Below are 17,786 nucleotides of genomic sequence, written 5' to 3'. Positions count from 1 at the left end.
ACTTCTTACTTTTAATTTAAAATCATTTTATCTAATAGTATATATCTTTTAATCACTCTCTAATCACACTATTTATTTGCAGTCAGGTCTATGTTTCAAAGTTTCCATTTTTTTCACTCTCCCTCCATCTTTATTCCTTAATTTATTGAATCAAATACTAAAAAGGAAAAGGTGAATTGGAGTTAAGTGGTTGTTTAGTTGATTAGATAAATGATTTTTTATATATAAAAAAAGTAAATAATTTTTACAATGTTTTGGGACTTTTGCAAATCATTGTAGACAATGTTATTTTCAATTTGATTTAGGATTGATTCATAGATCATACCAATTTTTTTTTTTGCGGAGGTCAACTATGACTAAATACAATTCTAGTAATAAGAGGTACTCGAAACATACACAAATACAAAATATATTTGAGTACATATGTATTTATGTATTTTCCCTCATTCTAAGTATGTATTTATGCATAAACTATATTAAATATTGATTTATTTGATGAATATATCAGTGCATATGTAACTCTCAATATATTTATGCATCTTTGATATCAAATATATGTATCTGAACACATTATATGAAAGTAATACGGAATACATCAAAATTAAATTAAAATTTAATATACTAGATGAAATTAATATTGTATACATCAAATTGCTACACATATACTGAATAAATTAAATAAATTAAATTATAAAACACACATACAAAAAACATTATGATTCACAAATTGAATTTCAATGAAATAGAACAACTAATGACTTTGAAACTATTATGATATAATTTAAACGTTTTGTTATGTTTCTTTGGCTCATGGCTACATAATATATTCAAAAGTATTTGTAATCTAGATTTATTTAATGAGAGTAGTCACAGTAAATCCTAAACTATCAAAATTAGAGCAAATTTTAACATGCACATATTTGAGATACACTTTATTTGATTTATGAAATATAATTCAAATGTCATATAAATTATGTAATTAGGTAAATTATTGTTTCATTAATTAACATCTACAATAATATGTTTATAATTTTTTTCTCTGAAATATTTGATAAAGATTCAAGTTACTTATCTTAAATAAATTTTAAAAGTCAAAGCTGTTAGATAATAGATTTGTGACATTATGTTCAACCTAATATTTTTTTTCAAAATCATTTTTCACTCTGAATTCTACTTTCTTTATTAGATGAAATTTCACTGCTTTTATTATTTTTTAGGTATTACACATAAATAAATATTTTAACTTAATTTCAATTATCAACTAAATAAACTAACTTTAAAATACACGTTTAGGCAATACTCATTTAGTTAGCTTAGTAAACATTCTAAATTTGAAAATGCTATCTAAAATACTTTAACTTTAAAAATACACATTAGACCGTTTGGATTGACTTAAAAAAAGTAGTAGCTTTAAATTAAAAATAAAAAATCAAATTGAAATAACTTTTAAGTCAAAAAAAATAAAAAGTAGGGGAGAATTATTTTTGTTTTTTGACTTATTTTAAGTCATTTTTGTCCTTGCCAAAAACTTCCTAACTTATTTTAAGTTATTTTTTTTTTATATTTATCAAATACTTCAAAAAAAAAATAAATTTAAAAGTAGGCTTAACCAACTTTTAAGTTAATCTAAACGCCCTCTTAGTTTGTTTTAAGTTATCCTAGTAAACATTCCAAAACTAGCATTTGAACACAATTTTTTTAGACTAAATTTAGAAAGTTAATCTTTAAATATATGTTTAATCATAAATTTTGATGAGATTTTTCAAAATTTGACTTTAAAAGATTTAAGTTTTTGACTAATATTAAAACTTTCTCTTACATAATTTAAATTTCTTTTCCAAGTAATAAATAATATAACTTGTAGTTTTAATGAAATTTCCAAACGAAATTTATGACCAAACAAAAATAAAATGTTTATCCGTATATATTATACTTAATTTTTAATTTAATTTAATTTTTTTGGAAAGAAAAGACAGTAACACATTATTACCCCACCCATACATACTAATTATTCACACTGTCTGAGGATAAATAAAATAAAAGAAATTATGACAAAAGTATTATTTTCCTCTTACTATATATAGTTTTATTCATTTCCTAATTTCTGCTTCTTCACCTCTAAAACTAAAATCTTTTTGTTTCCTCTACAGCTTCCATTCGCCATTGACAATAAAAAACCCCAAAAACTCTGTTTTCTCGGCTTAAGCTCTGGTTCCTTTTAGTCGATCTTCTTCGGGTATGAATTTCCACTATTTATTGTTTTGATTTCCATTTTTTTTAGTTTTTTTGCTTGTTTTTTACTTTGATTGCTTTAGGGTTTGGGGTATTTCGGGATTTTAGTTTTTCCGATCCTTATTGGAAGTTTTTGGCAGTTTGCTTGTGGATCTTATCCAATTGGGTTTAATTGTGAACTGAGTTTTTTTGGTAACTAGTTGAAATGTTTTATATTATTTTTATTGTTGATAGACTTTTTTTTTCTTAAATTGGGTTTAATTCTGAACTGGATTTTTGATAACTAATTGATATGTTTTCTGCTTTTGTGTTCTGCTCCAGAATTTGTGTTTGGGACTGAGGTGTAGTTGTTGTTGTTGTTGATTGACTTTAGACTTCAATTCATTTTTTTGGTCGGTCATTAATTGTTTTTAGGAAGTTTGGTTTAATTGGGGTTTATTAGGATTTATCTTAATGTGGATTTTTTGGGAAGAGTTTGAATAACGTTTTGTCTTATGAAAAGTTAAGATTTTTGTTGCTACAATGAAAACAACTATGTTGGAATTGAATTCTAGTCGAGTCAGTTTGGTGATCCCCATTATCTATTTAAATTATTTTGCCTTTCATTGATGAATTTACACTCTCTACTAAATTTGCTGGCTGAGAAGGTTGTAATTTTTGCCGCTGTACTATGCGTTGATCTGAGGATTTCTCGGACGTGTTAAATGCAGATTTTTTAGTGTTGCATGCTTCTAGCTTCTGAATAATTTCTGTTAAAAAGTGTGATCTGTTTGGTTCAGGTGAAGCTGCAGGAGCTGTGGAACGAGAAATGGCTTCAAGTGCTTATGAGGAGGCAGGGACAGCAAGGTCTTCAGAGGGAGTGTCAAGTGGGCAGCAGCAATGCCAAAATAGTGAAGCATTGGCTGAATGGAGGTCATCTGAGCAGGTAGAAAATGGAACTCCATCAACTTCGCCTCCTTACTGGGATTGTGATGACGATGAAGATGTTGGTATGGTGCTTGCAATCTCCAAGTCTTTACCAATTCATTCAAATTTATGCTTTTGATAATCAAGGAGTCATTTACATTAATCAATATGATGTTTGTTTTCTCTCGTTCTCTCTTACACTCGCACATCTACATTTTCTTATGAGGAAAGTAGATTATCAGTGACTGACCTGGATACATACATAAATTTTTCCTTGTGAGCAAGATCAAAAGTGTCTTATCTGGCTGTGAATCTAATGATGTGCTAGACCAGGTTTAAGATTTTTGTACTCAGCCTCAGTTTGAAGTGTGTAGTCTTTGGATTTGTGGTATTAGAAGAATAGCCATTTGATATTAACTTGCCACACTCCCAAAAGGATGTCAGAACCTTCACCTATCATTAGCTGTAGTTGCTTTTACATATAACTTGTATCATTTGAGTAGAAGTTGATATCTCCAACTAAGTGATTTCGACTAAAAATTCTTTATATATATATATATATATATATATATTAATTAATTATTTTTAAAAAGAAAATCAAACAGACCTCATTAAGTGAAGAAATTTATCCCTTCGTTATGTATAATCAAACCTCTCTTATAGTTCATTAAGAACCACCATGTTTTCAATTCGCCTCCTCTCCTCTTCTACTTCTGGAAGCCCTTCAAAGTTGTCAAGTAGCTGCTAATATTCTCAAGCCTTCTTTTGCTGTCCCTTTTCTAATCCCTGATTAAAAGGTGTATAGTATTACTAGATTTCCATCTACAAGGTATTTGAGTTGGTATTTTTTTTTTTTAATTAACTGTGATGTCTGGTCCAACTTGTGCCCGCATCGACTAATTCCACGGTATACCTGCCACCTTCCACAAGCAATAGGTACCAGGTAGCTTTGTCAACCAGGGTAAGGAAAGATGGAAAGAAATCACCTAGTGTTTTCGTCTTTTTCTTCTTATAATTGTGGATACTGTCTTAGCTATCTTACATTTTAGTGTTGATGTTAGGTGCATTATAGAATGTTTATTGTAAGTGTCAACATTGACTCACACACACCAGCCTCACCAGGTAAATCAGGAGAAGGGGAATTTCTTGTAAGGAACAAGAACAACAATAAGAATTACTTAGATAGCGTAGTTTCCATAAGGCCTTTTTTCTTGTGGTTATACCGCTCTATGCGCAGAGCTAATTTCGTGAGATCCTAGCATACTCTGGCTTTAAAGCTACTTTTTTTTAACAGTGCGCCACATTCATTCTGTTGTTTTACTCTTTCTTCATTTTTCTAGTTTGTATAACTTATAGCTCTATGAAAATGAGACAACTCTTTGGTGCTAGTTACAGTCATATGGCTGACACAAGGGTCTAGCAATACCTTGTGCGGAGAGATTGGAGTTGTATTTGTTTCATAATTTTTGCTGTTTTATTAGTTCTCATAAAAAGTTATTGCAATTAAGTTGTGTCTTTTACTTTGGAGGTTATCATAGTGACTGCAACCTTTTTCTTTTTTAACTTAACGTAAAAGATACCATACTGCCTACTTTTCACTTGTCCATATTTTATAACAAATAGAGACAAAAAAATTAGAGGATTTAACCGCAATTGATTTAAATTGCAAAATAACGTGTCTTTTTACTATTGGGTACAGAGACATGATTCTTGAGGTACAGTTGATAATTTTCTTATTCAGTTGCCCCATTTGTTCTTTAATTCAGTTATCCTCTTTTGTTGTCTTTAGGCCCTAAACCTTCTGAGCTATATGGGAAATATACATGGAAGATCGATAAGTTTTCACAAATCAACAAGAGAGAACTTCGGAGTAATGCATTTGATGTTGGCGGCTACAAATGGTATGATGTTTTGGTGAAGAATTATTATTATTATTATTATTATTTTTGACAAAGGTAACAATTGGTGAAGAATTATTTTTTTGTGAACATACTTATTTGGATAGCCTCTGTAACCTCTTCTGTAAGCTCATTTTTGTAACTGCATTTAGAATCTTATGTAAAAGAAGTCTTCCATGTGCACTCTATTTTATTTAGTTAAGTACTTGAATAGATTAAGAAGACTTTTGAGAACGAGAATTGACGAAAACAATAATTTGTGGATTGCCCGAGTGATTTGACACATGGCAGTTGATATTACATCTTATATTTACTAGAATCACTATGAATCTTATTCTTTGCCATGACTCTTAACTCCTATTATCTTTTCCTTCTTTACATGAAGTATTTCTTATTTCCAACCCTATATTAGGGTTTGTTACTCTATTTCCATTTCAATCTACGTGAACCTATATCCTTTTTAGTCCATTTAAAAAGAAAGACACCTTTCTGATGTTGGAATTAATTTAATTTGAACTTCCCAATTTACCCTTAGTGAGCAGCTTTTATAGCTATACAAATGTTATAACATGTTTAGAACCCACAAGTTCCAAAAATTCTATATCGACACAAATGTTTTGGCATGTTTAAGACTGCAACATCCAAAATTCGTTCATTTATTTCTTAAACTTGTGTCCATTCAAATATGTTCACATAAATTGAAAAAAGGTACCATCATTTATCCAATGCTACATTAGCTACCGATACCATTTCCACCACTTCTTCTCGTGCTGGGGCATGTTCTCTAAATGAACCAAGGTTGTAATAAAATATACTGACTTTTGAGATCTTCTAGGACGTTCCATAAAATTGTCTTGCCGGTTGTGAGCTAAATATTGAGTGACAATTTTTCTTGAGATGGTAGACCATCGATAGTTAGAGGAAATGGGATGTGATTGACTTGAGAATAAACTATTAGAATAACTTGAAAAATTGAGAATGGAATAAGAAAGTGACTTTTCAGTTTCTCAGAGTTGTTACATAAATGACAAGTGCATTTTTCTGGACAGCTTCGAGACTGCGGGTATCAACTATTACACTGGGTACTTGCTACCTCCCACCAAGGCTACAAAAAGGGGGAGTTATCACCTAACCTTCTTTTTGTCTCTATAGGGACTTGAACCCTAGGTTCCATTCACTGGTTTAGTGACCTCTAGGCCACACTATTGGATACGATAACTACATCTTATATTTTCAACGACGAAAAATTGTCTTATTCTAAATGCTATGCTAAAAATTTAAGTTGCTCGGACTCGGGTGTCCGACATGGGTGCAGGTCCGCATGTTGGGTTCTTCATGATCTAATTTTTAAGATACTGGGATTTGAACCTAGATACGGATAGGGTTCAGTGGACTTGGCAATTTTTATTATAATTACATAATTATAATATTTCTCATTTATGAACTCTAATTAATATGTTATGTTTATCTCATTTTACCCAAAATATATATAATACGTTTGTCCTGAATATAATAAACAATAAACGTGGCAGCTAATAAAGGACTAAAGGTCAATTAAAATAGATAATAAGTTACTCTCAGGGTCTTAGTTGTCTTCTTCAGCTTTGTTCCTATGCTTTGTTTTCTCTCATCCATCTTCTTCCCAAACGAGTTCTCCATGTCTTTGTTTTTCCCCAATACAATAAAACTCACAACACACAGAAGTCTTGTAGTCCACCAAGGCATCACCAATTCTCGGCTTCCCCAACAAGTTTTCCATGTCTTTGTTTTTCCCCAGTACAATAAAACTCACAACACACAGGAGTCTTGTAGTCCACCAAGGCATCACCAATTCTTGGCTTCTCTATTCCAAGATAGAAATCGTAGAGCTCTTAAATTTTAGAAACCTGCAACAGCCAACATGATTAAGAAGATTTATCAAGAAAAAGCTTCAAAGGAGACAAAAGGACTAGTATAAATTACTATATAGCAGCAAAATTGATGGTATTCTGTTTATACTCAAATCTTTACTTTGAGATACCAAAATTTCACTTCTTTCTCCAAATTGTTCGTCAACACACCCAATCTCGTTTGATCCATCCTACACAGATCCCACACCCTTACCCGTGTCAGTGTTGTGTCGACACGTGTGCCGCACCAAAAAATTGCCGAGTCCGAGCATCTTAGCTAAAAACTATTTTTACTTTCTATGTATATTAACTTTCTTATTAGTGATGCTGCATTGACACTTATTTCCAGTTCCCCATTAATTGCTATAATCATTTCCAAGATATGTTATATAGTAGGATGAAAGTTAGTAAAATTGGAGAAATGAGTTATTTTTCGTGGTTTGGTTAGACAAAGAGAGACTAGGTACATGAAGCTCTCCATGTCATCTTTCTTCAACCCTTGAGAAAATTGAATGAAAATCACTATATTCTTCTTAGTACATGTCAAACAACATGGTAAACCCTTTTTTACTTTCCTCTAGAAGTGAATGATCAATAGGTCACATCAACTCCCATTCCTGTTTCCTTCTGCTTATCCATCGTTGAACCAAATAAACTTAGCTTAGTTTCAGGCGTATGGGTGGCTGGCACAATAGTTATTGTCTTGTTATATTGATCTGGAGGTTGGTGATGGTAATTGTAAAATTGGAGTTTGGGTTATCATGGCACTCTCATCAGGATAGTGGAAGTTACTTGGGGAAATGCAATAAAAGCAGTATCTGTTGTATCATTATATGCTCATTTTCTTTTATTTAATGGAAACTATCAGCTCATGAATTAAGAGTGACTGACAAATTTTCCTCCAACTGTTGCGGCAGGTACATTTTGATATACCCTCAGGGATGTGATGTTTGCAACCATCTCTCATTGTTTCTGTGTGTAGCTAATCATGACAAGCTCCTTCCAGGTGCAAAAAAGCTGTGATAGTTCTAATAGTCAAAAAAGCTGTGATAGTTCATTACTAACTATCTAGAAAGTGATGTGTTAGCTATGGTTATGATGTTTCATTCTCTATTTTGATAAGAACAGGTTGGAGTCATTTTGCTCAATTCACTATTGCTGTGGTGAACAAAGACCCAAAGAAGTCCAAGTATTCAGGTTGGTTCATTGGGTGTGTTCCTTTGCGATTGAATTGGTTCCATTTGTGCTCTCATTAATATACAGCTGCAAATTTTCTGCAGATACATTACATCGTTTCTGGAAGAAAGAGCATGATTGGGGGTGGAAAAAGTTTATGGAGCTGTCGAAAGTTTTAGATGGTTTTGTCGATGCTGATACACTCATAATAAAGGCTCAAGTTCAAGTAATCAGGTCTTTTACTAGTCCCTCCCTATTTAAAACTTTTTAGATTGATGTTTGTTTCTCTGCTACATTACATGAACAAACGAGGCCTTCTGATTTTATATATTTATTATTAGGTTCCCTTTAATGCAGCTCACTGTTTTACCCTTGAATTGCATCTTGATCCATGAAAAAGATAGCTCTTCTTCTTTGATTGTGATGTGATTATTAATTCATTGGGCATGCATTCATCCATCATCTTCCTAATGTATTTACCTTTTGTTACATTAAGAGGTTTAGCAGATGCACTATTAGTGTGCTTCTTCCACCTTGTGAAAATTTCAAAAGTGATCCTTGATGTATACTTTGTGAATGGGGTGTAAAAGGTACAGTTTGAGTAATAAAAGAAGTTGCAAATTGGTCGATCTCAAGCATAGATTTGAACATGCCATAGGTGTGACATGACCTGAGGACACATCATTGAATAATTGAATTGGGTTTCCAAGATTTCTATTTTTCTTAGTTTTACACGGGGATTAATTCCAAGTAAAAGTTATACTCACTGTGTATGTGTTATAAACATTATTCATGCAATAGATCAATCTGTTTTTACCCTCCATATGTTTCAAGCTCGTGTTTCTTTATCCTTGTAATACTGTACTATTATAATTTGAGCTTGAAAATCGTGGACATGATTGAAGTATGCACTGGCTGCATATTGTGATGTTTGAACCAATCAGCAACTTAGACCATTATAGAACAATGCAACTAGATCACCAAATTGGAAGACTCCATTTGTTTTACATAAATCTTCAAACTACGTTTTAGTTCAGCTTGAGCCTTGAGGATGCATTGCAGTTCTTTTCTGAATCCTTCTTTCTGAGAATTAGAATACTGTCTTTTATACTATTTCATAGTGAGTTGCTCCTAAGCAGGGCCATTCGTGCTTAAATGGGTCTAAAAACAGTGATTATTTGATTATACTGCTATAATCCTTGTGATGCTGAACTGCTACCATCGTCTGTAGGGAGAAAGCAGACCGTCCCTTCCGTTGCCTTGACCGTCAATATCGAAGGGAGCTTGTTAGAGTATATTTGAGTAATGTGGAGCAAATATGTCGCCGTTTCGTAGAAGAGCGACGAGTAAAGCTTGGGAAGTTGATAGAGGATAGAGCGCGATGGTCGAGGTAGGGGTGTCAATTTTCTTAAACTATCTATCGACAATGTTTAACAGGCTTTTATTTTCTATAGCCCTCTAGCTTTTATTTTGGTTTGTGCTCCCTGCTGTATCTAGTCTAGCTGGGTTGTTTGTGTCCAATTACTCACGATTAATGTTTTTATGTCGAAAAACCGTATTCCTCCTCATCTCCTTGAGAGAAATGCTTAAGATTTTGACTTCAGTCTTCTGTTGATCATGTTTCTCAGCATTTTCACCTAAACTTAGTGACTACTTGTAATGAAATTTCAGCTTCTGTACTTTTTGGATGGGGATGGACCAAAATTCTAGGCGCCGCATGTCCAAGGAGAGATCAGATTCAATTTTAAAAGTGGTTGTCAAGAACTTTTTCATAGAGAAAGAGGTTACTTCTACTCTTGTCATGGACTCCTTGTACAGCGGGCTTAGGTCCCTTGAAGGCCAGACAGTGGGCAAGAAAAGTAAGGCAAAAAATTCGGATGCAGAGGAACAACTGGTTCCTATTGTCCGTTTGGAGAAAAACGTGTTTGTTTTGGTGGATGATGTCTTGTTATTGCTTGAGAGTGCTGCGTTGGAGCCATTGCCTCCAAAGGATGAGAAAGGCCCTCAAAACCGGACAAAGGTGAGTGACACAATGCCATTGTTAAAACTATAGCCCAAATATATTCCATGGTGATAGTAGCTAAAATTAGGTTCCTCTTTGCTATATAAAGCTAAAAAATGATATTCAGAAATACGCGTGTAACAATTTTTCTTCTCAAAAATAAGGATATTAACAAATTGATAAGAATGTTAACCCAACAATTCACTGGAGGTTTACATTTATATTTAAGAAGAAGATGTCACTTTTAATGTCCATTGCTATCAGACAGATTAGATTAATCACTTGCGATAAATGATTAAGATTTTCTTAGTTCTTGCTTGTCATTGGTTTTATTTGTTTGTTTGCTTATATGTTTATTTTCTGACATGTCAAAAGTATGCTTAGTATGTTGATGTCAGCTGGAATACATTTTTCGTACTTGAAAAGAATTTTATGTCTTTATGCAAGTGGAGAATAGAACTGTTCGTCAAACAGTTGTGTACTAATAGCCTTTTAACTTGGAATCATCTTTGCTCCTGATACTGCCCCCATCCCCTTAACACACACACACACAAAAGAACTCAGATCCTTAATACCCCAACAATGTTTTTAGGTGGGTGGATGGATATGACAGATATATTTTGTTCTTTTATATGACAAGTCCATTTTTGTATCAGATCTTGTGAGCTTTGTGAACTTCCGTTGCTTGTGCTCTGCATACTTGCAATTTATCTTTCTTTTTGGTAGGTAACATGTATCGATACTGCAGAGACATTTGCTTATTGTACCATTGCCTTTTGTTTCAGGATGGCACTTCTGGAGATGAGTTTAACAAAGACTCAATTGAGCGTGATGAGAGGCGTTTAACTGAATTAGGTCGTCGAACCATTGAGATATTTGTCCTTGCACAGATTTTCAGGTAAAATCTTGATCAATTATTTGCATATTTTGACACTTAATTGTGAGACAATGCATAAGAAAAGGTAAGGAACATAAGTTTTTCTCTTTGACCTTGCTATTTAAATGGTTAGAACTTGGAGATTTCTGTTACTTTTTAGTTCTTGTGTTTTTGGATGGATGCCTTTGCATCTTTTGATTAGCTTGAAATTTATTTTTAAGTGTATGTTGGTCTACTTCTTTCCTGATTCCTATTTCTCTAGACTTGAGATGTACTGAGGATTTATCTAGGTTCTATTTTGCAAATTATATATTTGATCAGAATACAGTATATTTTGCTGCGTTCTCTGTGATATTTCATGTACAACTTATGTATGGTTTGACCCCAGGGTCGGACAAGGTATGTTTCCAGCAAATCAAAGTGTCTTTTCCTTTCGCCGTTCAATTTTGGATTCGCTCCAAACTAATCCAAACATTAGTAGCGAGGCTTCATACAATTATCATGATGCTTTGACCAAAGGAGGTCCAAGAATAGACTTCTGTTGAATTCCCTTTCTTTGATTCTAAAGGATTTACATGTTATATACATGCTGATGTTAGCTGATTGGTAGGAAATGAAGGAAACAAACGTTTGAAGCTTCATTTCTATATCAGATCAGGTAAAGGGGAAGCTCAAACATTCATACAAGCTGGCTATATGCATGTCTTTAATGTACTCGATTTAATATCTTACTTATTAATTCTTTCTGTGCTGGATAATTAGTTATACTAACATAAATAGTCAAACAGTTGCATCAGAAACTGCATTCTCCTCATTGCAAGGGGCTATAGTCTCCCGCTTCTTAATTAGCAGCAGTTTGTTATCCTTGCAGCTGTTGATTGTTAACAATAACCTTTTCATTTATCTTCTGTAGTAAAATAGAGGTTGCATATCAGGAGGCTGTTGCTTTAAAGAGGCAAGAAGAGCTCATCCGTGAAGAGGAAGCTGCTGGGCTGGCTGAAACTGAGCAGAAAGCTAAACGAGCATCTGGAAAGGAAAAGAAGTCCAAGAAAAAGCAGGTATTGTGTTTCAAATGATATATGTACAAACTTTTATTGAAGAACTCGGATATTGTAGTAACCGTTATCAAGAATTTATTATCATGGATGAACAATCACTTCGGTGGTCTGTCCAATAGCGGAGGTCTGGGGTTCTTAAGTGGCATCTCCTAGTGGCACTGAGTTGGTTTCTGTTTTTAAAGCCATTCATCTGTGAGTGATGGGGTTGGTAATTAGCTTATTATTTGTAGTTTGTTTTCAAAACAAGCTATGCAGGGATGGCAATACAAGGTATTTGTAAATGCAATGGTTATTTTTTTTAGAGTGATTAGTTCTTTGAGATAACAATGATATATATAGGTTAGAATTTGAAAGATGGGTTTCTTTTGTAAATATAAAATTGAACGAGTTTTGAACTGTTGATGGATTTGATGAAACTAGAAAGGTAGTTTTATCTTTTGGCGTTTAATCCATGTATTGTTATTCCATGTGATATTGGGTATACAACAGTACACCGTTTGATGTATTGCATTTTACCAGGATTAGCTATGCAGGAGTACAAACAAACACTGGATTACACAATACTAAATTTTGTACCATGATTGTCCGATCTAACACATTAAATCGAATAAGTGCTTAATGTTATACAACAACAACAACATACCCAGTGAAAGTTCAGTTAGAGGGGAAGTGTTCAATGTTATAAGAAAAGAGCTTTGGAATTGAATTCTTTTATGTACGTTGTAACAGAAGAAATCAATTTGTGTCTGTTTGTCGATGAACCCAAACATCTACCTTAGGTAATTATTGCTTGGAAATCTCGTCTCGGGCTTCCAGTATTTGCTAAAACTTTGTAGTTGTTGGACATACTGCAAATTGCATATAGTCATCTCTTACTGCCTTCACTTCTGTTTTCTTCAGAAATATTTAAATAGGCGAACAGTTGAACAACAATTAATTGTCAAAGCATGTTGAATGATGAATGCCATGTAGAAGAATAAAAATTGTTGGTGAAGATTATTTCATTTTATCTCCTAAGTTTTCCTCCGCCCCTCTTTCAACCTAAAAAAACAAACAAGAAAATTAAAAAAGCGAATGAGAGAGGGAGTGATGTAAAACTGTAATATCTTTCTCAGCAGAGATGGACACAAATGTTGTATCCTTTGTGATTTTGTTACATGGAAGCACACAATTGTCAGTTCCCTTTTTTAATGTTCAGAGCAAAATATTTTTGCTTTTGCCTAGCAAAGATAGAGACTAGTTCAGAATGGTGTTATTGATGAAGTAGGATCTTTGCTTTTAGGATAAATATATTCATCATGCTTGCTTTGTATGTCAGGCTAAGCAGAAGCGGAATAATCACAAAATAAAGGATAAGGCTATTGATGTAAAATCTGCTGTGGTGGAGCTATATAAGACTGATCTGGATGGACCTATTTGTGATGGAAACGAGTACATAAATGATGAGCCAGAAGCAGTGCTTGGAAAACCAGATGTACTGGAAGCAGTATCGGATGTTTCTGATTCAATAGATTGTGTCCCAGAGGTAATTAATCCCGACTCTGATGACAGAGATGCAAGTCCTGTCAATTGGGGTACTGACAGCTCGGAAGTTCATCCTTCCACTGAAACTAGCTGTAGTGGGTTAAGTGACCTTTCAGCAGTGCAAAATGGGTTAGCGGGAAGGAGAAGTCCTTCTGTAATGGATGATAGTTCATCAACATGTTCCACAGACTCAATTCCTTCAGTGGTTTTGAATGGGCCTTGCAGATGGACATCTTCGAACCATAAAAATCAGAAATCACCAAGCAGGTAACCTCTGTTTTTCTTGTTCTTTGGGGTGTGGTGTGGTGAGGAGTGTATTCTAAATATATTTGGAATTTGGTTGAGCTTAAAATCTTTATGCTTCAACTTTCCAGAGCGAGAAACCAGAGAAACAAGTCAACTTGTAAAGCCGCCGATTGGGCTAGTGAAACACTAAGTCAGCCGTTAGATGCTGTTTCGAATGTAGGGCAGCAAAGTGATATGAGTTGCAGGGCACCTGCAGCTGAGCCTCAGTCTTCTGTGCTTTTGTCGAGTGAGCAGCGAGACACGAAGAAGGTTGTTATCTTCCTTGTATACATTCATTTTCTGAACTAACTGATCTTCATAAGTATGACTTTAACTTAGGAGATAGCACTCAATGTTGGTGAAACTCTTTTTTTTTTTGGGGGTGGGGTGGGGTGGGGGGGGGTTCCGTCTCTCCCTCCTTAATCTCTCATCACTTCACGACATTGACCTGATATACCTGAAATGCCTGTCACATTTGTTACATGGTGAACTTTAAAAAATGCATGAAAAGAAAGATCTCTTGGAAATTGAGCTTCATTGTCTTACTTTCATGTAGGTAATTACTATACTGAAAATTGTAGTGAACTGCCTCTATTTGTTAAGATGCATGTACCTATCCGATTATGAGTTTATAGGAAATTTCTTTTCCATAGATGCTATGTTTCTGTTGGTGTTCCAGTAGGTACAAGTTTCATTCTATTTTCTTACTCTGAGCAGGAAGTAGTAGCTTCGCCGCAGAGGAAGTCAAGGAAGGCTGACACAGAGAGACCTTCCAAGGAGAAGTCAAGTGTCCAGTCTTCTCCCAGAAGCCCTCCAAAAGTTGCAGGCTCTGATGTTCAGCAAAAGTCACAGATGAAGATTCCAGTCACAAGTGATCTTATTTTGGTTAAAAGATCATCTTCAGATGGTCCTAAGCTTGCTGATAAGCCAGTTCTGGTGTCGGATTCATCTGAAACTGCTGTGATGTTGAAAGCTGATCCTCATAAAACCGTAGAACCAAGGGTCAAGGATAAGGCGGTTCAGGCCACTTGTGTTACGGCTGGGAAGGCTCCCACATCTCAACAAGTAACAGTGTCTACTACAACAGAAAGTTTCAAATGGCAACATGTGCCTGCCATGTCAAGACCTTTGTGTGATCCTCTAGTTCCTGGACCTAAGCCTGCTGCTCCTGTTGTTTCCATGGTTCAGACAATGCCATCACTGGCTCGTTCGGTTAGTGCTGCTGGTCGATTGGGTTCTGATCCTTCACCCGCAACACACAGTTATCTTACTCAGTCCTACCGGAACGCAATTATGGGCAGTCCTGTTTCTGGAACCCCAGCTAGTTTTGGTCAACCTCATTCTCCAATTTCAGCAGTTAACTCATCACATTCATACTGTCAACAGCCTCCAGTGATTTCTCAAGCGTTATATTTACCGCAGGGCTTGGAAAGAGCAGAACCTAGTTCTGTCAGACCAAGCTTTTCATATGGAATGGTGAATAATAATGGCAGCGTGCAGAATGGACTGCATTGGGATTGTCCCCAAAGGGACAGCAGCAGGAGTATGTCTCAAGATCATCCTTCTTCATCAAGTGGAATTAGGAACTTTGATATGTTCAAGGCTGTAAACAGCAGCAGGGCACATGATCACCTTCCTGATTCTCTGGCATGCACGTCTGGACGCCAACCCCAGAGTGTATCAGCTGATGAATTCCCTCATCTTGATATTATTAACGACTTACTGAACGATGATCATGGGATTGGAAGAACTTCTATACCCGACTCAGGCTTTCAAAGCTTTAGCAGTGGATTGCAGCATCTGAATCAGGGGTTCGCATTCCCAGGCGATATCGGCACGCCAGTTGATCTAGGTCCCTCATCGAGCTCTTGTAGGTTTGAACGATCACGAAGTTATCATGACGTGTTCCAGCATCACTATTCTGGAGGCCTTTTTGATAGTGCAAGTGATATGATTATGCAGACCGACCCTCGACTCAATAGTGGGCATCATCATATGGACGGGTTAGTTCCTAACCAGTGGCAAATGATGGGTTCTGACCCATCATTTCTCGGGATGAGGAATGGGACTATTGATGGTAGTCACCAGTATCCCCTCCCAGACTACCCGAACTTGGCATGCGGCGTCAACGGGTATGGAGTATTTAGGCCTTCAAATGGCCTTTGAAAGCTTCTATAGGGGAGCCTTGCCTTGAATATTTAAGCTGTTTTCCTTTGTAATAATGCATTTGATTGAGAAGAGCCTTTTCGTCTTTACAGGAAACATGTTGTATAGGGTGCTTCTGCTTCTTTGTTTCAAATTTTAACTTAAAAAAACCATGGCTTTGCTATTGCTCCTCAGATTGAGTATTTGACATTATAGAAGTTTGTCCTTTTCTTTTTATTCCTCCAAATTTCATTTATGCTATTAATATTTTGCTGTTGCAGGTTGAGAAATTCAAGTTATAATTAATAAAAATATATCACAAAAGATGTCCATAATTAATGGTTCTTTATTTAACATACTTCCACTGTGGTATCCGAGTAGATACTGTTACTTCCATTTCGAGTCATAAATGTTATAATTTGATTTGATCATTGAGTCTTTTATTTTTCTCCACTTTTTTTAATGTTTAATAATTCCACACATATCTCAAACCTAATATGGTGGTTATACCCCCAAAGAAGTCTACAAGGTGCCTCGTGTTGCATGCGTTGATTTAGTTGGACATAGACTTTGTATGGAAAATAAACTAATACACATGAGTAGCATTATTTATTGGGTTGACAAACCCTTTTTTTTCCATGTTGCCAAGTAATGTAAGCAACAATAATAGTAACGCCAATAACATATCCAAAGTAATCTCATAAGTGGAGTTCAGAAAGAATGGTATAAACATAGCTAGAAGTGGAGCTTATTGAATTGTATTAAAATATATGAATATTGTATGAAACACATATAATTAAGGGAAGTCAATTTTAAAATCTATATATATAATTAAAATTTTAACTTATCTAAACAATGTAATTCTTAGACGAATATAAGGTTGCTCCGTCATTGTATACAATCTTATAATCCCTATCTTGTGAAGGTCTAGCCTCGAGATGTTGCCAAGTAATTGTAAAGCAAGGAAAATTGAAAGCTCATTTTCAGATATATAAATCAGGAATCGAACAAAATTCACAACCTTAAAAATTTATTTCTATATATATCACTATATATTTACATCCAAAGAAAATGAAACAAACCAAAGAATTAAAAAAATAGTGAAGCCATATTACAATTGCAAAAAAATTAATTAATTTTCTACGTTCTAAGTTTCCTTAAGCACCACGAAACCTCCTTGAAGATCCATGTCACTGCATGCGTATTGCTTAGGTACAAAAACTCTACCGCGATGACGATAATGTTGAATGATCTTTCGGAAATAGCTCTGATATACCCTTGATAATGAACATGATCAGCGACATGACCTTATATATCACTACTAAAAACGCAAAATCCTTTTAAATTTTGTGTTCTTTTAGTAGGGTATATAAAGTGAAACAACAGAATTGACAGTAATTTGACTCTTCGCCTCGATTTATGGGCATGAGCCACCGCCGCCCATGCCGGGGATGTTGGTGCATGGAGAAGCACCGGAAGATGGATCAGAACCTCTAGGCAATGATGTTAAAAGAATCTTTTCTAGTTTCAACCATTTTCCCATATCCAATGGCCTTGATGCTTTTGCTAATAATAAAACATTTGGAGTAGTGAAAATAGAGAATATAAGTAAAAATGTAACAAGTCCTTTAAGAAAAAACATGATTTTTTTTTATGTATGATATTAGTATGGGAAAAAAATAATTGTATTTTGTTTTTTGGTGATGGGGAGTTTTTTTTTTTTGTGAAGGGGTAGGAGAGTTTATAGAGGTTGTTGAGATTATAATGGGAATTGAATGAAAATATAAGGTAGGT

The 17,786-nt window shown here is 34.6% G+C and overlaps 1 protein-coding gene across 2 annotated transcripts; it reads left to right on the top strand.

Moving 5' to 3' along the window:
- Positions 1–2,089: 2,089 nt before the first annotated feature.
- On the top strand, positions 2,090–16,229 carry LOC107014504 (TNF receptor-associated factor homolog 1b). Of its 2 annotated transcripts, none has more exons than XM_015214434.2 (13): positions 2,090–2,236; positions 3,012–3,221; positions 4,928–5,039; positions 7,843–7,931; positions 8,054–8,122; positions 8,206–8,335; positions 9,333–9,491; positions 9,773–10,121; positions 10,889–11,001; positions 11,894–12,038; positions 13,357–13,829; positions 13,937–14,117; positions 14,565–16,229. In XM_015214434.2, exons 2-13 carry the CDS (start codon positions 3,041–3,043, stop codon positions 16,011–16,013), a joined length of 3,450 nt encoding a protein of 1,149 aa, XP_015069920.1. In that variant the 5' UTR covers positions 2,090–2,236; positions 3,012–3,040; the 3' UTR covers positions 16,014–16,229. The 2 variants fall into 2 exon arrangements, with proteins under 2 accessions (XP_015069920.1, XP_027770977.1); XM_027915176.1 differs by having other exon boundaries at positions 2,099–2,236; positions 2,993–3,221.
- Positions 16,230–17,786: the final 1,557 nt, after the last annotated feature.

Source organism: Solanum pennellii, chromosome 3 (assembly GCF_001406875.1).
Source record: "Solanum pennellii chromosome 3, SPENNV200".
NCBI lineage: Eukaryota > Viridiplantae > Streptophyta > Magnoliopsida > Solanales > Solanaceae > Solanum > Solanum pennellii.
This window is presented reverse-complemented; position numbering and strand designations above follow the sequence as displayed.

What these genes read in the sequence shown, in the direction of transcription:
- LOC107014504 (XM_015214434.2), top strand. Translation starts at nt 3,041, where the DNA reads ATGGCTTCAAGTGCTTATGAGGAGGCAGGGACAGCAAGGTCTTCAGAG. An exon ending in TCATGACAAGCTCCTTCCAG is followed by an intron (nt 7,932 to 8,053) that starts GTGCAAAAAAGC and finishes TGATAAGAACAG; the next exon opens with GTTGGAGTCATTTTGCTCAA. An exon ending in AATCAGAAATCACCAAGCAG is followed by an intron (nt 13,830 to 13,936) that starts GTAACCTCTGTT and finishes TCAACTTTCCAG; the next exon opens with AGCGAGAAACCAGAGAAACA.